General features: G+C 36.5%; 1 protein-coding gene across 1 annotated transcript in view; it reads right to left on the bottom strand.

Annotated features, from left to right (window-relative positions):
* Nucleotides 1-11,891: 11,891 nt before the first annotated feature.
* The window catches only part of MAL2 (mal, T cell differentiation protein 2), a 34,233-nt gene continuing 23,528 nt past the window's right edge, over nt 11,892-22,596 (bottom strand). Inside the window, exons 3-4 of the mRNA XM_020975544.2 lie at nt 18,921-19,076; nt 11,892-14,379 (exon numbers count right to left, since the gene is read on the bottom strand). Of these exons, the coding sequence (XP_020831203.1) occupies nt 14,308-14,379; nt 18,921-19,076 (228 nt within the window). The 3' untranslated portion in view covers nt 11,892-14,307. The remainder of the gene's footprint in view (nt 14,380-18,920; nt 19,077-22,596) is intronic.

The raw sequence follows: 22,596 nt of genomic DNA, 5'->3' as shown, positions 1-22,596 counted from the left end.
TATGTATATATGTACACATATGCATATGCTATTTATATCCATATATTTATATGGATATGTATGTAAAACCACACTATGCATACTTCTACTTATCAGTTCTTTCTCTGTAGGTGGATAGCATTTTCCTTCAAAAGGCCTTTTTAATTGATTTGAGTATTTATAATACTCAAAATAACTTAGTCTTTCACATTAATTCTTTGAACAATATTGCCATTACTATATGTAATGTTCTCCTGGTTCTGTTCATTTCACTCTTCATTACTCCATGCAAGTCTTTCCATGGTTTTCAAAAATCAACCTACTCATCATTTCTCATAGCACAGTAGTATTACAACAAAATTAATATACCACAGTTTGTTCACTCATTCCCAAATTGATGGATATCCCTTCAGTTTCTAGTTCTTGCCACCATAAAGACAGCTGCTACAAATATTTTAGAACATATAGGTGAAGCCTTTTTCCCTGATCACCTTGGGAAGTGGACCCAATAGTGGTATTGCTGGGTTAAAGGGTATACACAGTTTCATAGCTCTTTGAGCATAATTCCAGATTGCTCTCCAAAATGGTTGGATCACTTGACAATTCCAAAAATAGCGTGTTACTGTTGTTGATTCCTTTCAGTCATGTCTGACTCTCCATGACCCCATTTGGGGTTTTCTAGGCAAAAATATTGAAATAGTTTGCCATTTCCTCCTTCAGCTCATTTTACAGATGAAGAACTGAGGGAAATAGGGTTAAATAACTTGCCCAGGGTCTCACAGCTAGTAAATATCTGAACCAGATTTGAACTCTGGTCCTCCTTATTCCAGGGCAGGTGTTCTATCCACTGCACCACCTAGCTGCCCTACCTATGTATTAGTGTCCCACTTTTTTTACATTGTCTCCAACATTTGTCATTTTCTCCTTCTATCAGTTTAGCTAATCTGATAGATGTGAGATGATATCTCAAAGTTTTTCAAATTTACATTTCTTTAATCAACAATGATTTAAAGTATTTTAACATGACTTTATATAGCTTTCATTTCTTTATTGGAAAACTGCCTGTTCTTATTCTTTGACCATTTATCAGTTCTTCCAGGGTTGTTCTGAGGATCAAATGAAATACATATGTAAAACACTTTGCAAAATGTAAAGTTCTATATAAATGCTAGTTGTTGTTTTATTGTATGCAAATGAATGTATAACTATTTTTGAGTGTAAGGGAAACCCACCAAATCTTATTATTGGGAAAAACCTCAGAGATCATTTATTCTGATTAATACTGAAATAGTAACCCTCTCTATATCTTCAACAAGTGTACATCTAGCTTATGATCGAAGACCTTCAGTGAGGTCTTCTACCCACTACCTCTTGAAGCAGCCTATCACACTTTCAGAGAGCTCTAATAGTTGGAAAGGTTTTCCTTTAATCAAGTCTAAGTTTGCTTACCTCCCTCTTCTGCCTATTGTTCCTAGGTTTGATTTATGGAGCCACAGAGAACATACCTAATCTCTTTTTTTTACGTGACTGCATATCAAATGCTTTTGTAGGAAGTGCAGTGAAACATGTGTCAGCCTTAATGCCAAACAAAAAGATCAACAATTTTGATGTTGGCAGATATGTATTAAAATGTGGCTGGGGGAATTGGAGGGAAGAGGGTGGGGAGGAGCCTGTCTGTTTCACCTAGCCTTCTGTCCTTGACCTTAGTTTCATTTGCTGGAGCTCTTCAGAGAAAGTTGAACTTCCTTGCATCAGGTCCCATACAGCTCCTACAGGGGGAAGGTTTTTTTGCTGGTATGGTGACAGGGGGAGGAAAAAGTGAAAGGAGTCTCTGAAATGAGTTTTGGGATAAAGATGCATAGTTGATAAATTAATGGTCTTGAAAAAGCATTTTTTAGAAATTCTAAGTCCCTTGTTTGAGACAAAGGATTCTGAGTCAGTAACAAGAGAAATGTAGTCAAAAGAACAGGTTTCACTTTAGCCTGAAGACTTCTGTTAGCTTTTGATAATTTTCTGGATAGGATGGTGCCTCATAGCATTCAGCAATTCACTAAAAGGGCATCAACCCACCCACGTTTGGCATTAGCTGCACTTTACTGATGAAGAAACAAAGACACATTGCTTAGGGTCAACCATCAATAAGCATTCATTGAGTATTTACTGTGTACCAGGTACTGTCCATGGTGTCATGAACAACAATATACCAGGTACTATGCTAGGTGCTGAGCATACAAAAACACAAAATAAACAGTGCATTCTCCTAAAAAGCTTGTGTCTATCAGGGAGACAACATGTAAACATATAAGTATATTAACATCTATGTGCATTAAATATAAGATGATTTTGGGAGGAGGGGGAATCATGAAAAAAACCTTTATGTAGAAGGTGACATTCTAGGTGAGTTTCAAAGGAAATAAGAGATTCTAAGAGCTGAGGGTGTGGAAGGAGTAAATTCCAGGCAAATAGGACAGCCAGTGATAATCACAGAAATAAAAGAGGTGTGATAAATAACAATAAGCCCAGTCTACTTGGCCTGCAAAGTGTAGGAAAGGTAATAGTGTACAATGGGGTTTGAAAGGTAATGAAGGACTTTACAAGCCACACAGAGGAGTTTATCTTTTATCCTAAAGGTAATAGGGATTACTGAAGTTTATTGAGTAGGGCAGAAACTTTGTCAAACTTACACTTTAGGAAAAACACTTCAGTAGGTTTGTGAAGGATTGATTGGAGTAGAGTGAAACTCAAGGCAGGATGACCAATTAGTTGGTTATTGGAGTGCTCTGGGAAAGGTGAGGAGGACTGAACTATGATGGTGTCCATGTGACTACATAGAGAGAAGGGAGAAGATGCAAGAGATGTTGTGGAGGTAGAAAACATAAGATTTAGGAACTGATAGGCTATGTGCGGTAAGGAAGAGTGAGGACTCAGAAATAATACTGTGGTTGCTTCTGTATTGATATCCAGGCTTGAATTTCCAACTGCTTATTAAACATCTTAAAATGAATATCACATAGATATATTAAACTCAATATGGCCCAGACTCCCCATTTCTCCTCAGATGTTCCCTTCTTCCAAATTTCCCTATCACAGTCAAGGGCACCACCATCCTCCTCCCACTCAGGCTCACAATCTAGGTGCCATCCTCAACTCTTCATCCTTTTTCTCCCCCATATCTAATCTGTTGCTAAGACCTGTCAGTTTTATTCTTGTAATATCTCTGCCATATTCCCCTTTTTCTCCTCTGACCCTGCCACCACCCTAGTGCAGTCCCTTTTCACCCCACACCTGAACATTAGCCTGTTATTTCATCTGCCTGCAACAAGTCTCTCTCCATTATTCCATCAGTTGTCACATAGTAGATGATTAATAAATGCAGGCTGAATTGAATTAGTTTTGTGCCCCCTAACTGTGGGTGATCTTTCTAAAGCACAGGTCTGACCACACTACTCCCTTATACAATAAAGTCCAATAGCTCCCTGTTATCTCCTTATCAAATATAACATCCTTGAGCACTTAAAGCCTTTTACAACTGGCTTCTCCCATCTCTCTAACCTTTTCACACCTTCTACATACCACACCCCCATATACTCTTCAATCCAGTGATAATCCAGTCTCCCTGCTGTTCCAAGAACAAGATACACTCCAACTTCTCATGGACGTTTTCACTGGCTCTCCACCATGCAAGGAATGACTTTTCTCCTCACCTTTGCTTCCTGGCTTCCTTTAAGTCCCAGCTAAAATCCCATTTTGTACTGGAAGCCTTTCCTGAGCCCTGTTAATTCTCATGCCTTTTTATGTTGATTAGTTCCAACAGATCCTGTCCATAGCTTGTTTGTACATTGCTTCTTATGTGTTGTCTCCCCCATTAGATTGTGAACTCCTTGAAAGCAAGGATTGTTATTTAACCTTTCTTTGTATCCCCAGCACTTAGCACAGTGCCTGGTACATATAGTAAGCATTTAATAAATGATTAGTAAGTGATCTGATTTTATGTTGTCTTCTCCATCAGTCTATGGGTTCCTTAAGAACAGGGTCTATCTTTTGCCTTTGTTTGTATCCTTTGCACTTAGCACAGTGTCTGGTACACAGTAGGTACTTATAAATGTTTATTGATTAGCATCTTCCACAGAAATAGGAAAGTTTGCCAAGTGGGCTGAGCTTTAGAAACAGAGAAGTTAGGAAGAGGCATTTTTTTTTTGAGAGAAACATTTGAAAGTGTTGAGTTTGAGATGTCTTCACATATCTAATTTGAACTATGCAATAGGCAATTGGAAGTGAAATACTGAATACTTAGGACAGAAACGTAGCATTGAATATATAAATCTGGGAGTGATTAGTACTGAGATGATAATTAAGCCTCTGGAATCTAATGAGGTCATTGAGTGAAAGAATATATATAGAAAAGATGGCCCAGGGCAGAGCATTGTGGTACACCTACAGTTAGGGGGCACACAGCTGATTCAATTCAACAAGCATTTATTAATCAACTACTATGTGACAGGCACTCTGCTAGAACTGGGGATTTTAAAAAAAAACTATAAATGAAACCATCTTACTCACCTTAAATGTTACATTTGTCTAAGGGTAAGAAAAGAGAAAACAACAGGTAGATAGATAAGTATATATAAACAACATAAATCAACTTAATTTAAGGGGGAGACGAAAGACAAAAAAAAACAACTGAGGGAATTAGAGGAGGCCTCTACTAGAAGGTGGTCCTTGACTGAATGTTCAGTGGAGCTAGAGGTTCTGAATTCAGACTATCTAGAACCCACGCCTCCTATGCCAATGCTCTTTCTGCTAGACTGAAAACTTTTAAGATATGTATTGTTTTTTGTTGTTGTTCTTGATCTTTCATTTTTGTTTGTTTCTTTTTTGTGTTTTTGCCAGGCAATGGGGTTAAGTGACTTGCCTAGGGTCACACACGTGTCAGAAGCAGGATTTGAACTCAGGCCCTCCTGACTCCAGGGCCAGTGCTCTATCCACTGCACCACCTACCTGCCCCGATCTTTCTTTTTTTTTTTTAATTTAAATTTTTTTTATTTTTTCCATATGCTTTTGAGTTGAAAATTTTTCTCCCTTCCCCCCCTACCCTCCCCAAGATGGCACACAATCTGATATAGGCTTTACATTTACATACCCATTAAACACATTTTCACATTAGTGAAGTTGTAAGTAAAAATTAAAACCAATACGAGGAACCATCAGAAAGATGAAACAAAACTCAACAGAAGGTAAAAAAGTGATAGCGATTTGACTTCCATAGTTCTTTCTTTGAATGTGAACAGCATTATCCATCCCAAGGCCTCTGGAGATGTCTTAGATCCTCATAATGCTGAGAAAGGTTCAGTTTAACAATCTTAGCCATTGCATAATGTGGCTGTTATTGTGGACAAAGTCCTCTTGGTTCTGCTCACTTCACTCAGCATCAGACCATGTAAGTCCTTCCAGGTTTTTCTAAAGTCAGCCTGTTCATCATTTCTTACAGCACAATAGTATTCCATTACATTCATATACCACAACTTGCTCAGCCATTCCGCAGTTGATGGGCATCCTCTCAATTTCCAATTCTTTGCCACCACAAAACCGATCTTTCATTTTTGAAGAGGAACAATGACATCACAGGTGACATCTTGATTTGTGCATGAATTGCAGAATTGCACAAAGTAATCAACTTCACTTTCTCTTCCTGAGTCATCAAAGTCCTGTGGTAGGACAAATGTCTAGACCATCTGCAGTGGCCCAAGACGCAGTCAACAACAACAACAACAACAACAACAACAACAACAACACATGATGTAGAATTTGCATCAAGTTGCTGGGGTATAGTGGAATGAGTACTGGTTTTGGATTAGAAGATCTGGGTTGAAATCAAGGTCTCATCTTTTGTGTAATCATGAGAATACCACAGGGATCTTTCTTGGCCCTCATCTCTTCACCTTCTATACCGTTTTACTTCATAATCTCATTGGTTCTTATGGATTCAATTATAATTTCTCTGCAAATGACACTCAGATTTATTTATCCAGCCCTAGCTTTTCTCCAGACCTCCAGTCTTATCTTTCCAACTACTTATCTGATATCTCAAACTGGATGTCGCATAGACATCTTAAACTCAATGTGTTCAAAATCAAACTCATTACATTTTTCTAAAAATTCTCTACCTAAATTCCCTGTTACTATTGAAGGTAATCCCCAGTCTCCCAGTCAGCCAGGTTCACAACCTAGGTGTCTTTCTTACTCTCATTCCCCCATATTTGATCTATTGCCAATGCCTGTCAATTTTATCTTTGTAATATCTCTTGTGTTCCTTATCCCCCTCCTCTCCTCTGACATTGTCACTTTCCTGGTGCAGAACCTCATTACTTCACACTTGAACTATTGCAGTTTTACTTCTGGTTGATCTCCTTGCCTCAAGCTTCCTTGCTCTCCAGTCCTTCCTCCCCACAGCTATCAAAATGATCTTCATAAAACATAGGCATGACCATGGGTCTCTACTGCACAATAAACCCCACTTGCTCCCCATTTCTTCCAGTATCAAATAATGAATCCTCTGTTTGGCATTCAAAGTACTTCATAATCTGACCCTCTCCCACCTTTTCAGTCTTCTTACGCCTTACTCTTCTCCATATACTCTATGATCCAGCAACACTGTCTCATTACTGGACTTCAAATAATATATTCCATATCCTACTCTAGGCATTTTCACTGGCTAACCCCTCCCCCCACGCCTGGAGTTCCATCCCTCTTCATCTCTATCCTCTGATAGCAAGTTTCTTTCAAGTGCCAGCTAAAATTTCATCTTCTACAAGAAGCCTTTTCCAGTCCCCTTCAATGCTAGTACATTCCCTCTGAGCTTACCTCCAAGTTATCCTGTGTATATTTTATGTGTACCTAGTTGTTTGCATGTTGTTTTCTCTCATTAGATTATAAGCTTCAATGAGAGTGGTGACTGTTTTTTGCCTTTCTTAGTATCCCCATAACTTAGCTTTAACTTCATCATCTGTAAAATGGAAGAGATTGGACTTGATGGCCTTTGTGGTTCCTATCATTTTTAAATCTATGACCTTATCCTTCAGATTGTTTACTTCTCAAGAAAAACAAGGCAGAGGATAGTCCAGAAACTTGAAAAGAAGAAGACAGTGGAGAAAGGACAGATGATTTTATTATAAATAGAATACATCTTGTCAATATCTTTAAAATTATATGCCTCTTATGCCAAGTGGTTAATAGATAAATACACAATTTTGCACACAAGAGAGGCATATCTTCAGAAGAGGTATCATCAGATTTCTTTCAAGGAGAAAGTGACGAATGTTGGAGGGGATGTAGAAAAAGTGGGACACTAATTCATTGTTGCTAGAATTGTAAACTGATCCAATCATTTTGGAAAGCAATCTGGAGTTATGCCCAAAGAGTTAGAAAACTGTGTATACCCTTTGTACCACTGTTAGGTCTGCTTCCCAAGCTGATCAAGGAAAAAGGAAAAAAAAACCAACCAACCTTGTATGTTCTAAAATATGGATAACAGTTCTCTTTGTGGTGGCAAAGAACTCAACATTGTAGGCATGCTGGTCAGTTGGGGAATGGTCAAACAAATGTGGTATATGATTGTGATGAAATACTACTATGTTATAAAAAATGATGAGCTCAATGATCTTAGAAAAACGTGGAGAGACTTGCATGAAACAATGAAGAGCAAAATGAACAGAACCAAGAGAACATTGTACACAGCAACAACAATATTGTTTTAAGAACATCTTTGAGCAAAAAGTAATTTTGACTATTATAAATACCCAAATTAACTAAAAAGGACAGATGAAGAAAGATGCTATCTATATCCACAGAAAGAATTGATAAATAGAAGTACGTATAGAATGATTTTATATACATACATATATGCATACATACCTACATATACCTAAATATACACACACATATTTGTGTCTAATGGTAGCTATCTCTAGGGCAGAGGGAGAGAAAGAAGAAAAAAAGGGGGAAAAAGAAATTTACATGACAACTTTATGGATTAGCAAGTTTTTCATAATAGATTTGCAGTTTTGTATGCAATTATCTTTTTTTAATTATACTATATTACAGAACTGTTTGTTTTATTCCATAAATTTAAAAAATAAAATAAAATTTTAAAAAAGAGAAAGAATACCCAGTCAGATAATAGATTTAAAACTAGAAGACATTTTATGGGCCACCTGGTCCAGCCTACCACTCAAATGCAGGAATAGGATTTGAACCCAGGAACACTTGACTCAAAATTCAGTTCCTTTTCCACTATGGTACATTGTAGTTCATTACTCATACCACCACTATAGGCTGATTTGTTTGTGTTATTTCCTTTGGAGTTGAGATTCACTTGCAGCCTGGGTGGCATGAAGCAATTATCATATTGATAGTGAGCAAGGGGATGGAGGTGATAATTGTGTCTTTATTTTCCCAAAGCCATGAGTTAGTTTAGTAGTGTGTACATAAGCTTCTACTGTCAATTTTGTTCAAATGTCACTTTGAAATAGTTCTCATCGCACAGTAATATAAATTGTATTTTTTTAGTAATATAAATTTTAGACCTATAAGAGACCTCAGAAGATTTTATACTTTGACCACCCCATTTTACAGAAGAGGAAATTGAAGCACAGGTTAGCGAAATGTTTTGTCCAAGATCACATAACTAATCGCTGGCAAAGATACAAATAAAACCCATGTTTTTTCACTCCTAATCTATTGCTCCATCGAACTAGCTAGAAGTAGCCAATCTCTAGCCAAACTGTGAAGCATAATATAGTTTACTCTCAAAAATTTTTAGCCATAAATTTCCAGTGTTCCTCAATCAACAGAATGTAATTAAACATTATCAATAAATTATAACTCCTGTGAAAGGGTAGCTTGTTCCAATGGTTCTTTGATGCACCCGGACTCTATTGCTATGGAAAATGATGCTTGAAATCAGGTATAATTAGCATGATTCATGAGAGAAAACTGCAGCTAGAGTTGCTTGTAATATGAGACCCTCATATTTCCAAGGATGAAATTTAGAGATAACTAAAAATTACGCATCAGACTCAAAAGACCAAGCTGTTCGTGTAAGACCTATGCCTATTTTTAACCAAGAATCTAGGCTAAAGCAAAGACAGATTCAGAATTATTTGTCAAAGCAAGTGGCCATTTATTCTTTGATACTTTTTCATGTTAACATGTAGAACATCTGGACCACTTTATTTAATGTCAAGTTAAAACCAGAGACTTTCTAGTACTGTTTTGTGTGTGTGTATGTGTTTGTGTGTGTGTGTGTTTGTGTGTGTGACTACAGATGAAGTTTCTTTTTAGTTTGGTAATAGGTACATCCACAGTCCTTGTGCAGCTGTGTTACCATGGAAACAGGATTAGATCTGCAGCAAAAGGACCTTGGTAGTAATCCTCATTCTGCCACTTATTAACTGTGTGATCCTAGACAAGTTCCTTAACCTCTCTGAGGTTCACACTGTTTTGTCATCTGCAAATACTTGTGAAAAAAGTGCCTTGGAAACCTTTAAGAACTACCAAATGTGTTGTTAGAGGCTTGTGTAAAAAAATGGAATGAGGGGATCCAGTTCATCTGTTGTGTTCACATTTTGAGAGGGATGCTGATGAACTGGATATTCCCAGAGAACACTCAGGAAGTGAAGAGACTGGAAACCCTATCATGCCAGAGTTGAAAGAATGTGGGATGCTAGACCTAGAGAACAGGTCTTCTCCTTCCTGAAGAAGTGATAACTGATTGAATATTTGAAGGGCTGTCATGGGAAAGGAGGATTATATATGTTTTGTGTGATTTCAGTGGACAGCACTAGGACTTGCTGTAAGAAGTTGTAGGGAATCACATTTTTGTCTCACCATAAGGAAGAACCTCCTAAAAATTAATTCGTTGTTGTTTAATCTTTTCAGTTGTATCCATCTCTTCATAATCTCCTCTGAGGTTTTCTTGGCAAAGATATTGGAGTGGTTTTGCCATTTCCTTCTCCAGCTCATTTTACAGATGAGGAAACTGAGGCAAATAAGGGTAAGTGACTTGGCCAGGGTCACATCACTAGTATGTTCCTGAGGCCAGACTGGCACTCAGGAAGAGGAGTCTTCCTGATTCCAAGCCCAATACTCTATACCTGAGCCACCTAGCTGCCCCTGACACATAAAAAATGTTTGCTGACTTCCAACACCTTACATTCTTTCTAAGTTTTAATTTCCTCAAAAGGTAACAACATTGAATTTTGAACATTATATAGACTACAGGGCCAAACAAGTAAGGTCAGGGGCCCAAGATTGATTTCTTGCTACAATTGTAAGGCTTAAGCCAAATTCTCAATTTTTGAAGTTTCAGTATCCTATTATTTGACATTTTTAAACACATGTGCTTTCACTGCTTTCTTCCAAAGTGCTGTATACTATATTTTGGGGATTTTGTTTTAAAATTAAAATAGGGTTTGATTAAACAGCAACAATTCTTACCAGTTGGTTGAAAAGGAGCCATTTCCAAGTGATAATTGTTTCCATGTGGCTACTTAGGTGAGCAGGCTTACACCCACATCAGAACAAGATTATAGTGACATAAAATTAATATGAAAGGCCTGTGACAATCAGAATCACAGGGATGGAAGGTACCTTAGAGGGCAACTGATATAACCCATATTTGAAAAAATACCATCTATTATATGTAACACAAATGATTATCCAATCTTTTCTTTGAAAATTTTCAGTGAGGAAACTTAACTATCTCCCCAAAGCCCATTCTACTTTTGGATAGTTAAAATTATTAGGAAGTTTTTCCACTTCTCAAGCCTAAACTGACCCCTTTGGAATTTCTAGTCGTTAGCCTTAGTTTTGTCTCCAAGGACAAACAGAGCATGTCTATTCCCTCTTCCATGAAGCAGTCCTTCATATGTTTAAAAAGAGCTATCAATTTCCTCCAAGCCTTCTCAAAGCTAAACATTCACATTCCTTCAACTGATTCCCACAGATGTTTACTCAAGGCCCTTCTCCATCCTCTGGACACAATCCAGACACACGATCTCTTTCTTAAATGTGATACTAAAGACCGACTACAATACTTTTGATGTGTTCCAGTAAGGCCACAGCATAATGGCTCTATGCCATCCCTATTCCAAGACGCCATGTCACTGTTAACACAGCCTCAGTCTGTATTACCTTTTTTTGTCTTGTCATATAGCATTAATGGATTACATTAAGCTTGCAACCTACAAAGTCCCCAGGTCTTTTTTTTTTCAGATAAACTTTGAATTAGCCCAGTCTTGTACTCAAAAAAGTTGACTTTTTGAGCCCATGTATAACATTTTGCATTTATCCTTATTAATGATAATGAATACCAATAGCTGGCATTTATATAGTACTTCAAGGTTTGCAAAGTACTTCACATACATTATCTCATTTGATCCTATTAATCATATTAATTAATTTAGCCAGTCAAGATCTTTTTGAAACCTTCATCATCCAGTACTTAATCTAACCTTATTGGCTCTGTGTCATTTGGCAATTTGATAAATCATGCCATTACTTAAAATGTCAAACAGCACGGGGCCAACCGCAGGCCCTTGTGTACAGTGTTACTAAAGAGAGTCCTTGCATATAGACTAAGAATTGATAGTACTAGCATACATATGAAGAAATATGTTTGTCATAGGCCACCTGTACAGGGTCAAAGACCTCCTTCACTTAGAAAATCATAACCTAACATAATGCACTGCACAGAGTACACTTTAAAAATGTTTCCTGCTTGTTTCCTCTTTTATAAATAAGCAGGGAAATCAGAGCTACTTTAAAAAGCACTCCGTACCTCATTCAAATCACACTCAGACCTTTAAACTAGAATTAACACGGAATTATCTGAATAAAACCTGCTAGGAAAAGGATTAGCAAATGAATACTTTATTAGAGATTCATAACACTTAAAAAAGAAGTCTTATTTAATTATAGAATTACCAGGACTTTAAAATCATCCAAACATTCTTTTTCTTTTTACAGTTTTCAGACACACAATGAAGTTTTTAAATGCCATAATTTTTGTTCAAGTGTTTGTCGTTCATTTCACAAATCTAGTATGCATTTAATCCACAGAGATAAGTATTCACAGTAAAGATAAGTGTTTAAACTTTTCCCTTAGCAATTTAAAAGCTTTTCATTACAAAAGCACCTCCATAACACTTTATTTTGAGAGAATTGTTTGATTTAATGTTACCAAGCACAGAACTCAGATGTCTTACTGGGAGAGAAGAGGAGACAGCAGAGCCAATGGAGCCCACTTACTTCAATACAATTCTAGCTAAAAGAGACTATCTCCTTATGGCACAGTGTATAACTCATATACAAGTCATAATACAAATGTGAATAAGTGATATACAAGTAGAAATTGCAGATTTTCAAAGAGAAGAGGAAGCTTCAGAAAAGACATACGTCAGTGTGATACATAAGGAAAGAAGACAAATTTCCATAAGTCATACACACAGATGAGTCACACTATAGTCATACCTCATATGTTTCACATCACACAGACTACAATTTACATGTTGACATATTAGGGCATTAGGAGAAATATAACTTGCCCTTTGATCAGCAACTACCCCCAAGCTGCCACTTTTTATGGCTAACCTATGGTTTATGAGGTGGCTTGGCTATCTTGGCTTAGTATTTATACCCTTAAAAAAATCCAACATATGTGGCACCATTTGGGATGGGATTAGTAAACACACAAAGGGATGAGGGGCATGAGGACCCAGTGGTCCTCTTATTCTAAAGGAATTTCTCTCAAGATAAGCTGGAAACACCTTGTTGAGCTAACATGGAAAGGGTTCTCATATAACTCCCACAGTGTTCGCATTCAAGCCTTTATAGTTCAAACATTTTGGCACCTTTCCGAAAATAATAAAGGTACATTGCAATCAATATCTGCATGACTCAACCAATAGAGACTATATAAATATATATATACACACACACACACATATGTGCATACACAATATATAGAACACATATATACACATCTGTGCATATATACATGTGTGTATATATACACACATATATACACAGTGCATATATTAATATATTATATGCATATACACTGGTGTATCTATGAATACACACATACACATATTACTTAAAAAAACCCTAGCTTCTGCACATCTATCATCATTTCTAGGGCAATATTAAAGCATTAAGATTTTATAGACAGAGTTGCTTTTTTAAAAAATCCATTCAAATTCAGCTTCAGAAAAATTTTAAAAAAAACTATTCAGAATAAAAGTAAACAATTTTGAAAAATACCCACATTCATGAACATATTTATACAATACACTGAAATATATCTTGAGACATAAATAAATCTAAAAGACAAAAAAACTAAAAGAGCTACATATCAGTTCCAGTGTTCATCAGTGGATGTGAGGGCCTCAGTGTAGGTAGGGGTAAGAACAAAGGCAATTCCTTTGAGAGAGAACTATGGTTCATTTCTTCTACAAACTTGTCAAGTAACCAAATAGTTTCCTAAGTGGCTAGGAAGAATCATTTTGTCTCCAATAAGAAAACAAGTCTCCCTAATACCCAGGAAATATGAAGACACAGTAATGAGATTGAGTTCTACATATGGCTTGGAGTATCAGGCATTTTTTGAGGCATACCTCTAATAGTCAGGTTTTATCAAATCTCACAAACATGGCATTTTATATATGAGAGTGAGGCAAATAATCAATATATGTTTAGTTTAAAGCATAATTTGTATGGAGACTTAAAAGGTAGAAATAAGGTCAAAAGGGTTCCAGTGACCATATATTTAAGAGATACCACTTAATAGCTAATGATACTCATAATAATAGCTAGCATTTACATAGCGCTTTAAGGTTTACAAAGCATTTCAAATATAAGAACTCATTTGATCCTCGTTGCAACCCTATGAGACAGGAACCACAAATATTATCTCCATTTTAGAAAAGAGGCAGCTGAGGGTCCAAGCAGTTAAGCTAGTAAATATTAGAAGTGGGATTCTGAACCCAAGTCTTTTCAAGACGCTTCTGTTAATTATCAATTTTAAGGTGCAGGTTTCTAAGAGTAAAAACCCAAATTTAACTGGGATGAAAGGCTCTTCATCTGTTAAAATGATTTTAAAAAGTAAATTCCAGCTAGGATGTGGGTGAAAATTTTTTTCCATAGAGTATCTCCATATACAAAAAGATTTTGGGAATGTATCACAGCTAAAACAATATGGTACCAAAATTATTCTCACACATACAAGTACACAAACTAAACCAAATATGGAGAGCTAATTGATCTGGAGTGTTATGGTCGCCATCTTCGTAAAGCCAGGGCCAGACTGAAACCGTAACAAGCTGTTGTCATGAAGGCAAAAATCTAAGAAGGAAAATTAATACATTAGAATGGACACTGTGGCTTATAAAACGCAGAAACAATTTCATCAGATAATATAAACTCCGAGGTCACCTCTCCCCCTACTCAATAGTTTTATATTTTCATTAGAGAATTATTGCTGTTATTTAAAACTAGTAGCATTACCCTGATCAATCACTTCTAATCAATTCTGTTTGTGTATTTTTATGTTGAGTGATATTTATGTTTTGTTTCTCCTACCTAATGTAAGCTCTTTAAGGGCTAAGACTATGTGTACTTCTTAACATATAAATACCATAGACAATTATGCCAGAAATGCTTTATTGTTATTTTTTTTAATAAAATTAAATTTTTTTTCAATGATCAAGTATTTATTCTTCTCCTTCCTAGTCCCTCCCCCACTGGGAAAAAACTCCAAAACCTTGTAACAAATATACATAGTCAAGGGAAAAAAAATCCTATATTAGCTATGTCCAAAAATGTGTCTCATTATGCATATTGGTTCATCGCCTCTTAGTCAGGAAGTGAGTAGCATTCTTCATCCTAAGTCCTCTCTTATGCTCTTAAATTTGTAATAAGCTAGTTAACTTACCTGAACAGACTAAAACATTTTTGAAATACATTTTACAATCAAGCTGATTCTTTCTGAGTCCAATTACAATAGTTCTGACTTTTAGAAGCACCACTCTGTCAACCTTCATTACCTTCCTATTAAAATTCTCGTTTTAAATAATTTTCACATTTGTGAATGGCCATTTGGTAAACATTTGGTCATCCTTTGGGCTCCTGAATGTTTGTCCCATCCCCTCCCCCAAACAAAAACAAAACTGAACAACCAGCCAATGTATCGAAAGATTCCCTATGAGATGACTTTCAGTGTATCTATTTATCTGTACATGGCCAAGGTGGAGAGCAACTCTCAGAACTCTGGTGTGTATCAAATTATTTCTCTTAAAAAGGTGTAAACTGTTCTAGGACTGAACAAAGGCAGCTCACACAAATGAATCATTGCATTATCTCTATTCTAAATTTGTGTGGGAATGCTATATGTATATGCTGGGCCCTACAGAATACTAAGTATTCAATTCGATTCTCTAAAGTACTTATGTATGACCTACATTATATAAGTACTCGGCACCAAACTAGGTATTGAGATGAATGCAAAGGAATAAAATACATGGCCCCCATCTCTAAGTAGCCACAGTTATGTTATATAAAATGTTTTTTTTAAAACATTCATTATGTAGCTACTCATGCAAAATACTTTCTTACTGGGCACTGAAATGACCAATTTGAAGAAGACAGTCCTTGCCTTCAAGGAGCTGACAATCCACATAGGGAAGGGAAAGGGAATGATGAGTTTGCACCAAGCATAATATCAAGTAAAATATGATGGGGGGAAAAGGAGAGATCCAGATAAAGAGTTCTGTGAAGGACATGGGATATAAGCTAAAATTTGAAGGAAGAGAAAGATTACAACTGGCAGACATGAGGACAAAAACAATGTAGGTAAATGAACAGAGGTGGGAGAGTATAGGATAATATTGGGTAACAGCAAATAGAACTTTATTTGTTCTCAAAGGCTAATGTGAAATAAGGTTGGAAAAATAAATTGAAGCCAGACTGTGGAGGACCTTCAATTTTAGCCTGTAGGCAAAAGGGACACACTGAGGGTTTTGTCCAAGGGTGTGACATAACAATAACTAGACAACAATCTAGCTGATTCTTTCTGAGCCCAATTACAATAGTCATGACTTTTAGAAGCACCATTCTGCCAACAAATTCAAACAAACTCATCTCCTTAAAACTTTTCTAAGCATCTTACATATCATTATTTCATTTAAGGCAATCCATAGTATGGTTAGACTTGTGCCTTAGAAAGATTATTGAAGCTACTATGCAAAATATAGATTAGATAGGAGAGACTGGAAGCATAGCTTAATTCAAAGCAGTTGCTCAAATGTTGACTGAAAAAATTACACTGACTGAGAAAACCTTGGTGATATCAGAATATATGCCCTCCCTCTTATCTCTTTAATATCCTGATTAAAGACATTTTGTTGGTTACTGAACACAAAAATTTTTGCCTACCTCAGCAAAATGAAGTGCAATCTAATGTAATCCAAGTGGATAAGAATCTATGATCAACGATCCTCAATCTGTGTTTCATTATCTCTTCCTCTCTCCTGGCTTCTTTCCCTCTGCCTACTAATGCATTCAGGTCAACCCAATTCTTGGAAAACCTTCCCTAGTCCCTTCCACCTCTCTAGGCTGTCAAATTCCTTCCTTCTAGATATTTAGAAAGGGAATAATCTATGCTTTTCTTGACATTCACAACACTTAGTCTTCAATACACCACAATCTAGTTTCTGTTCCCACCCCTCTACTGAAGTTACTCTCTCCAAGGTCACTGTCATCTTCATCATCATCGCTAACAGTTATGTAGTGCTTTAGGGTTTGCAAAGTGCTTTCCATGTTATTTAATTTGATCAATTGCCTCCTAGTTGACAAATCCCATGAGTACTTTCCTCAGCCTTCACCTCCCTGAACCTTTCTGTACCATTTGACACTATGGTTCACCTCTCTTTCCTTGATTTCTACACCTTTCTAATTGCTCCTTCTGAGTCTTCTCTTAGGTATGTGTATCCCATGTCCTTCACTTTCTTTTCTAATTTCTCTATCCTCTCACCACTGGTGATCTCATCTACTCTCATAGCTTTAATACTATCACTCTAAAAATAACTCCTAAATTTCTATGTCCAGCCCCAATCTTATCTCTAAGGCTCCAGGCCTGTATTTCTAAAGAGTTTCTAGACATTTTTCCTGGATGTTTGACTCCTGAAACTCAACTCAGCCCTTAAAATGAACTCACCAATTTCCCTACAATACCTACCCCTCCCAGATCCATTCCATTGGCTGGCACTGCCATCCTTCCAGTGACTCAGGCTTGAAATTTAATTCATCTTTAGCTTATTCTTCTTCCTTGCTGCCCACATCCAATCCTCTGCAATTTCTCACTTCCATCCTCTAACAACCTAGCTTAGGCCTTCATCTGCTCTTCATTTAGATTATAGTATTAATAGTTTCCAAACTGGACTTCCTGTTTTCAGCCTTTTATTCATCACACTGCTTCCTAACCTTTGTAACCCAAACACTCTCTGCATTCCGGAAAAATTGGGCTACTACTAGCTGTTCTCTGATCTCTTTCTGTCCTGGGTGTGTTCATGCAGCTTATCCATCCTCTATGTCAGAAAATGGTTATATTCCTTTCTCCAGGAAGCATTCCTTGATTTCCTTGCACTAGAAGTGATCCTTTCTCCTCATCTTCCATGGTTCTGTTTATCTGCTACTTTATATGCACCACCCTATACATAGTAGATAGGCTATGTCCATTGAATTTTAAGTCATATTAGCTTTCATTGTGGACTTGTCCCATTCCTCTACTAAACCATAAATTCTTTGAGAATTGGAATGTTATTTTAATGCCTTTCACAATGCAGGTCCTATGTAAATTTTTACTGAAATGAAGACTACTGAAATCTAGAGTCACTCTGATGTATTGTCATGTTTAATCATGGCATTTTGTGAATGGCTTTGAAGAAAACTTTCCTTGTTCCATTCCAAGAGAAAAAGTTTCTGCCATTTGTAAAAATAACTTTAGAGAAGACCAAGACATCCAAATGCATGCCAATTTTGACATATTTCACAGAAAATATTTCCCATTATTGTTTTGTATATGATTATTAGTACATAGTAATTAAATCATAATTTAACGTCATTTGTAATGATCATGTGCCCTCCTCTTCTACTTGGGAAAACCCTTCTTTCTTTCTTACCTGTCCCTCATCCCCAACTAATTGCTGGAAAATGGAATCTAGCCAATTAGAAAATTTATGTTGGGCAGATACATGGTAGGTGTGTCTGGAAAGCCAAACTACAGAACCCTGTTTCTTATCTACTCTTTCCTTTTAAAGCTTTTATGTCCCCAATTTTGGCTGTCCAGGAATGAATCTCTTTCATGATATTTTCCCCATAGAATAGCTTCTTGTTCCGTATTCATCAATATTGCATTCATGGGCCCAATTAATGTATATGTGTGTGAAGGGAGAGAGGGAGAGAGAGAGAGAGAGAGACAGAGAGAGAGAGAGAGAGAGAGAGAGAGAGAGAGAGAGAGAGACAGAGAGAGAGAGAGAGAGAGAGAGAAGTGAATGAGTGAAAAAGAGAGAAAGAACTGAGAGGCAAAGCATATTAGCTATATGTATATAAAATAGATGGTGTTGAAAATGAATACAGTTCTAAAATTCACCTTGACAAGATGATTTAGAAACAAAATTCTTGAATATTAACTATGTTCCTCAAATCATGCTGAAAGACAACTAATCCTGACACAAATCCCATGAGATGACAGCAAATATCCTCTTACCTGAGAGATAAAAGCAAAATTGATTTTTCCCCATGTTGTTTAAATTAGGGAATATTAAGATCCTAAGAGTTGGGGGTGAGGCATGGCTAAAGAGGAAATAAACAGGGATGTTGGAACTTACCGAGGCTGCTACATTTATACTATACTGCCTGTCGTTCAAAAGTGGCTGTATATCCACAGTCACATTGCAGTGTAGGCTGTGCAGGGAAGTAGCTGCTGCTTCCAACAGAAAAGCTCCAAAGTAGAAAACGAACACAACAAAATGATAACCAAAATCCTAAATGGAAGAGTAAAAGATTTTTTTAAAAAGTTTGAGTTAGGCATACATTCCTTTCCCTTTTCTGTTCCATGGCATCATCCATCCATTCTGAGAATGGCTTTCCTGGGTATCAAGCTGAGCCAGCGCTCTCTAGTACACCAGTAGGTCCTGTCAAGCTGGGAAGTCTTTGAGTATGGTTGTAGTGGAGTGTCTGTTGTCCAGTGCCCTGCTTAGCTAAGGTTGGAGAGGTTAATTATGAAACTGGCTATAGGGCAATGACAGCACATCGCTCAAGGCACCTAAGTTATATAGGAATTAGGCTCTACGTTAGTGGATGGAGCACTCAGACTGACAAAATTACATTTCCTTTAAAAATGCATGTACTCACTTTCACATGAGGCACCGAGGTATAGTGGAAAGGCCATTGGACCTGGACCTGGCTGAGTCCTACCTTAGACACTTACTAGCTAGCATTTATATAGTGTTTTAAAGTCTGCAAAGTGCTCAACATATGTTAACTCATTTGAGTCTCATAACAATCCTATCAAGTAAGTGATATTATTATCCCCATTTTACTGATGAGGAAACTGAGACATGAACAAGGTAAAACATTTGCCCAGGGTCATACAACTATTAAGTATCTAAGGCAGAATTTTAACTCGGGTCTTCCTGATTCCAAGTCCCATTATTTATCCACTGTGCCATCCAGCTTCCAAAATTCTCAGAGAGGTGAGGGGGAAATCACTTAACCCCTCTGTGCCTTATTTCCTCATTCATAAAATGGAATGGCATTCTATGGACTCTAGAGTTATTTCCAGCTCTAAATCTACAAAACCATGATATGTAATATGTTGAAGTTGAGATTTAAGAAGAACATGCCATTTAGCTATGCAACCTTAATTTTGTAATTTACTTTCAATAAAATAGCAATGCTTAGACTTTATCAAATAAAAGGTCTCTAATTTATCATGAGGCAGAATGGATTTTTGAGAAGCACACTTGTCTTGAAGTTTAGAAGACCTGGATTGGAATTTTAACCATTTTTCTTATTTATGTGACCATATGCACAAATGTCAAAAGTAAGAATTTATTTTTAATTCAAATCAGTATTGTATGTGTACTTATACTGACATGTACGTCCATATGAATGTATTTTACACATATATGCACATATATGTATTTTACCCCTGATAACCATTTTATTATAAGAAATCTGGCAATTTCAGAGTGCTAATTAAGTCAGGGATTTCATTAGAATATTGTCACAGGGGAGAACAGAATATGTATTTACTTATATATGTTTATGTTTCCCACCTATAAAATATACATATTCTATATAGAATATAGAACATTCATAAACTCTTTGAGGGCAGGGACCATTTTCATTTTTGTCTTTGTATTCTTAGTACCTGATAGTAAGCACTTTTATTTCAATCAATTCTTCTACCATGAAGTGGAATTTAGAATCATAGGATATTAATCTAATTCCTGTGCCATTAGCTATATGACCATTGTAAATAACTATAACATCTTCTAATCCCAGCTCCATAAAGTGTGTGACCAAAGAAAGTCACTATAACACTCTCCTAGTCATGGGGTTGTTTGTTTTTTTCTTTTCATCTGCAAAGTGGGGGGCTTAGACTAAGTTATCTTTAAAGTCCTTTTGGTTTTAAATATGATCTTCTGAGATACTTAATTATTTTAGCAATTTTCATATATATATATTCCTAGGATAATCTTTAGTATAAACCCAACAACAATTTTTCTTTTCTGGACCAGATAACACCTAAGGTTTGTTTGTTTTTTCCCCCTCTTTATGATTCTGGTAAAATGGTTTCTCAACAAAGCCAACCCAAGAAATAAGTGATGTGTGCTCCTGAATGGAAAGTTTCAGATCATGGCCACCAAGATAGTTGTCACCTTTGAAACTCACTTTCCATAGCTACGTTTCTTATACTTGGTATCCTACTCCTTTCCCTAGCTATGGGGAGGTATATATGTGAGTGGGGATAATTCCTGGTGGTTCTCTCTCTTGGTTTTCCTTTCCATTATCCCTTTTCTTCTTAAAAGAAGTGTGGAGTTCAGAAGGAAAAGTCTATTAACATCAAATAAAAACTTTGTCTAGAGTGCAGGTTTGTGTAAGGCTAGCTAGTTCATTATTATGAAGCAACAATTTCACCCTGAATGTCAGAAAGACTTTCAAACACTAAATATCTACTTAATTGGACATAATATAATATGGAAAATGCTTTAATTAACTCCACTTAGTTATTACCCTTTGAGATTAAAATAAGCCTTTTTGGACAAGCATTTTCCTTAGAAATTATTCTCATTCTAAATTTTTTCTTTAACCAGGAGAATTAAACACAAATACACACATATACTACATCTGTCATCCATTTATCAAAATTAGGTAAGTCAAAGTCATTCCCCACCCTTCAATTATAATACAAAACACAAATCCAATCAAAATATTCATTTCCTATGCTTGATAGACAATTATTTAAGTATGTAATTCATCTAGTCTTTAAAAAAAACTAAACATTTAGGGACCCCTAGATGGCAGAGTGGATAGAGCACTGGCCTGGAGTCAGGAAGACCTGAGTTCAAATCCAGCTACAGACACATGATACTCACTCACTACCTGTGTGATCCTGGGCAATTCACTTAACCCCAGTTGCCTGGCCAAAAAAAAAAAATTAAAAATAAATAAATAATAATTTAGGTCTAAAAAACCACATTTATTTCAGTTGCTGACTGTGAAGAGAACTGTGCTAAGCACTGGGACAGATACAATGATTAAAAAGACTCTGTTCCCCATTTTTATGGGATTCATAATTCAGTAATCATTCTGTTTTTCAACTCTCACAATAGTAATTGTGCCATTTTTCAGATGACTGGTGGAGGAAAATACCACTGAAGTAATTTATCAGGTATCTTAAAAAAAAACTCACAAGCAAATAAAAAGGATGAATATGTGAATTCAACTCCATATTGAAAAGGAAAACTAAACTACTGTTTAGGGTTTCAAAATCGTAATTTTAGTAGGCTATTTAACAAAACAAAATTTAGTGTGCCCTTCAAATGTGCAAACATGTTGAGAATCAGAATTTCAGAGTTGGCAGGGACCTCAGTAGTTACCAAGTTCAATCTATACCTCAAATAAATCTCTACTATGGCACACTTACTAAGTAGGCATCCATTCCAATGTGAAGACCTCAAGTGGGGGAAAAACAGACCCCTTCCATAGGTAATCTAGTCTGCTTTTGGACAACTCTATTTATTAGTAAGTTTTGTATTAGCATCAAGTCTAAATTGGCTTTTTTATGGCTCTGAATTCTGTCCTCTAACAGAACCTATACAGAACAGTCTAATCTCTCTTACATATGATATCTCTTCGAAATACCTCAGACAGCTGCCTTCAGCTCCCTCCCTTGCATTTTCTCCATGCTAAACACCCCTACTTCCTTTAACAGATAGATGTTCATATGGCTTGGGCCTTAGGTCCTTTACCATTCTGGTTGCTCTCCTTTAGACC

This window comes from Phascolarctos cinereus, unplaced genomic scaffold (genome assembly GCF_003287225.1).
Source record: "Phascolarctos cinereus isolate Bilbo 61053 unplaced genomic scaffold, phaCin_HiC Scaffold_4;HRSCAF=312, whole genome shotgun sequence".
Lineage (NCBI taxonomy): Eukaryota > Metazoa > Chordata > Mammalia > Diprotodontia > Phascolarctidae > Phascolarctos > Phascolarctos cinereus.
The sequence above is the reverse complement of the archived record's forward strand: the minus strand, read 5'-3'. Positions and strand labels throughout refer to the sequence as shown.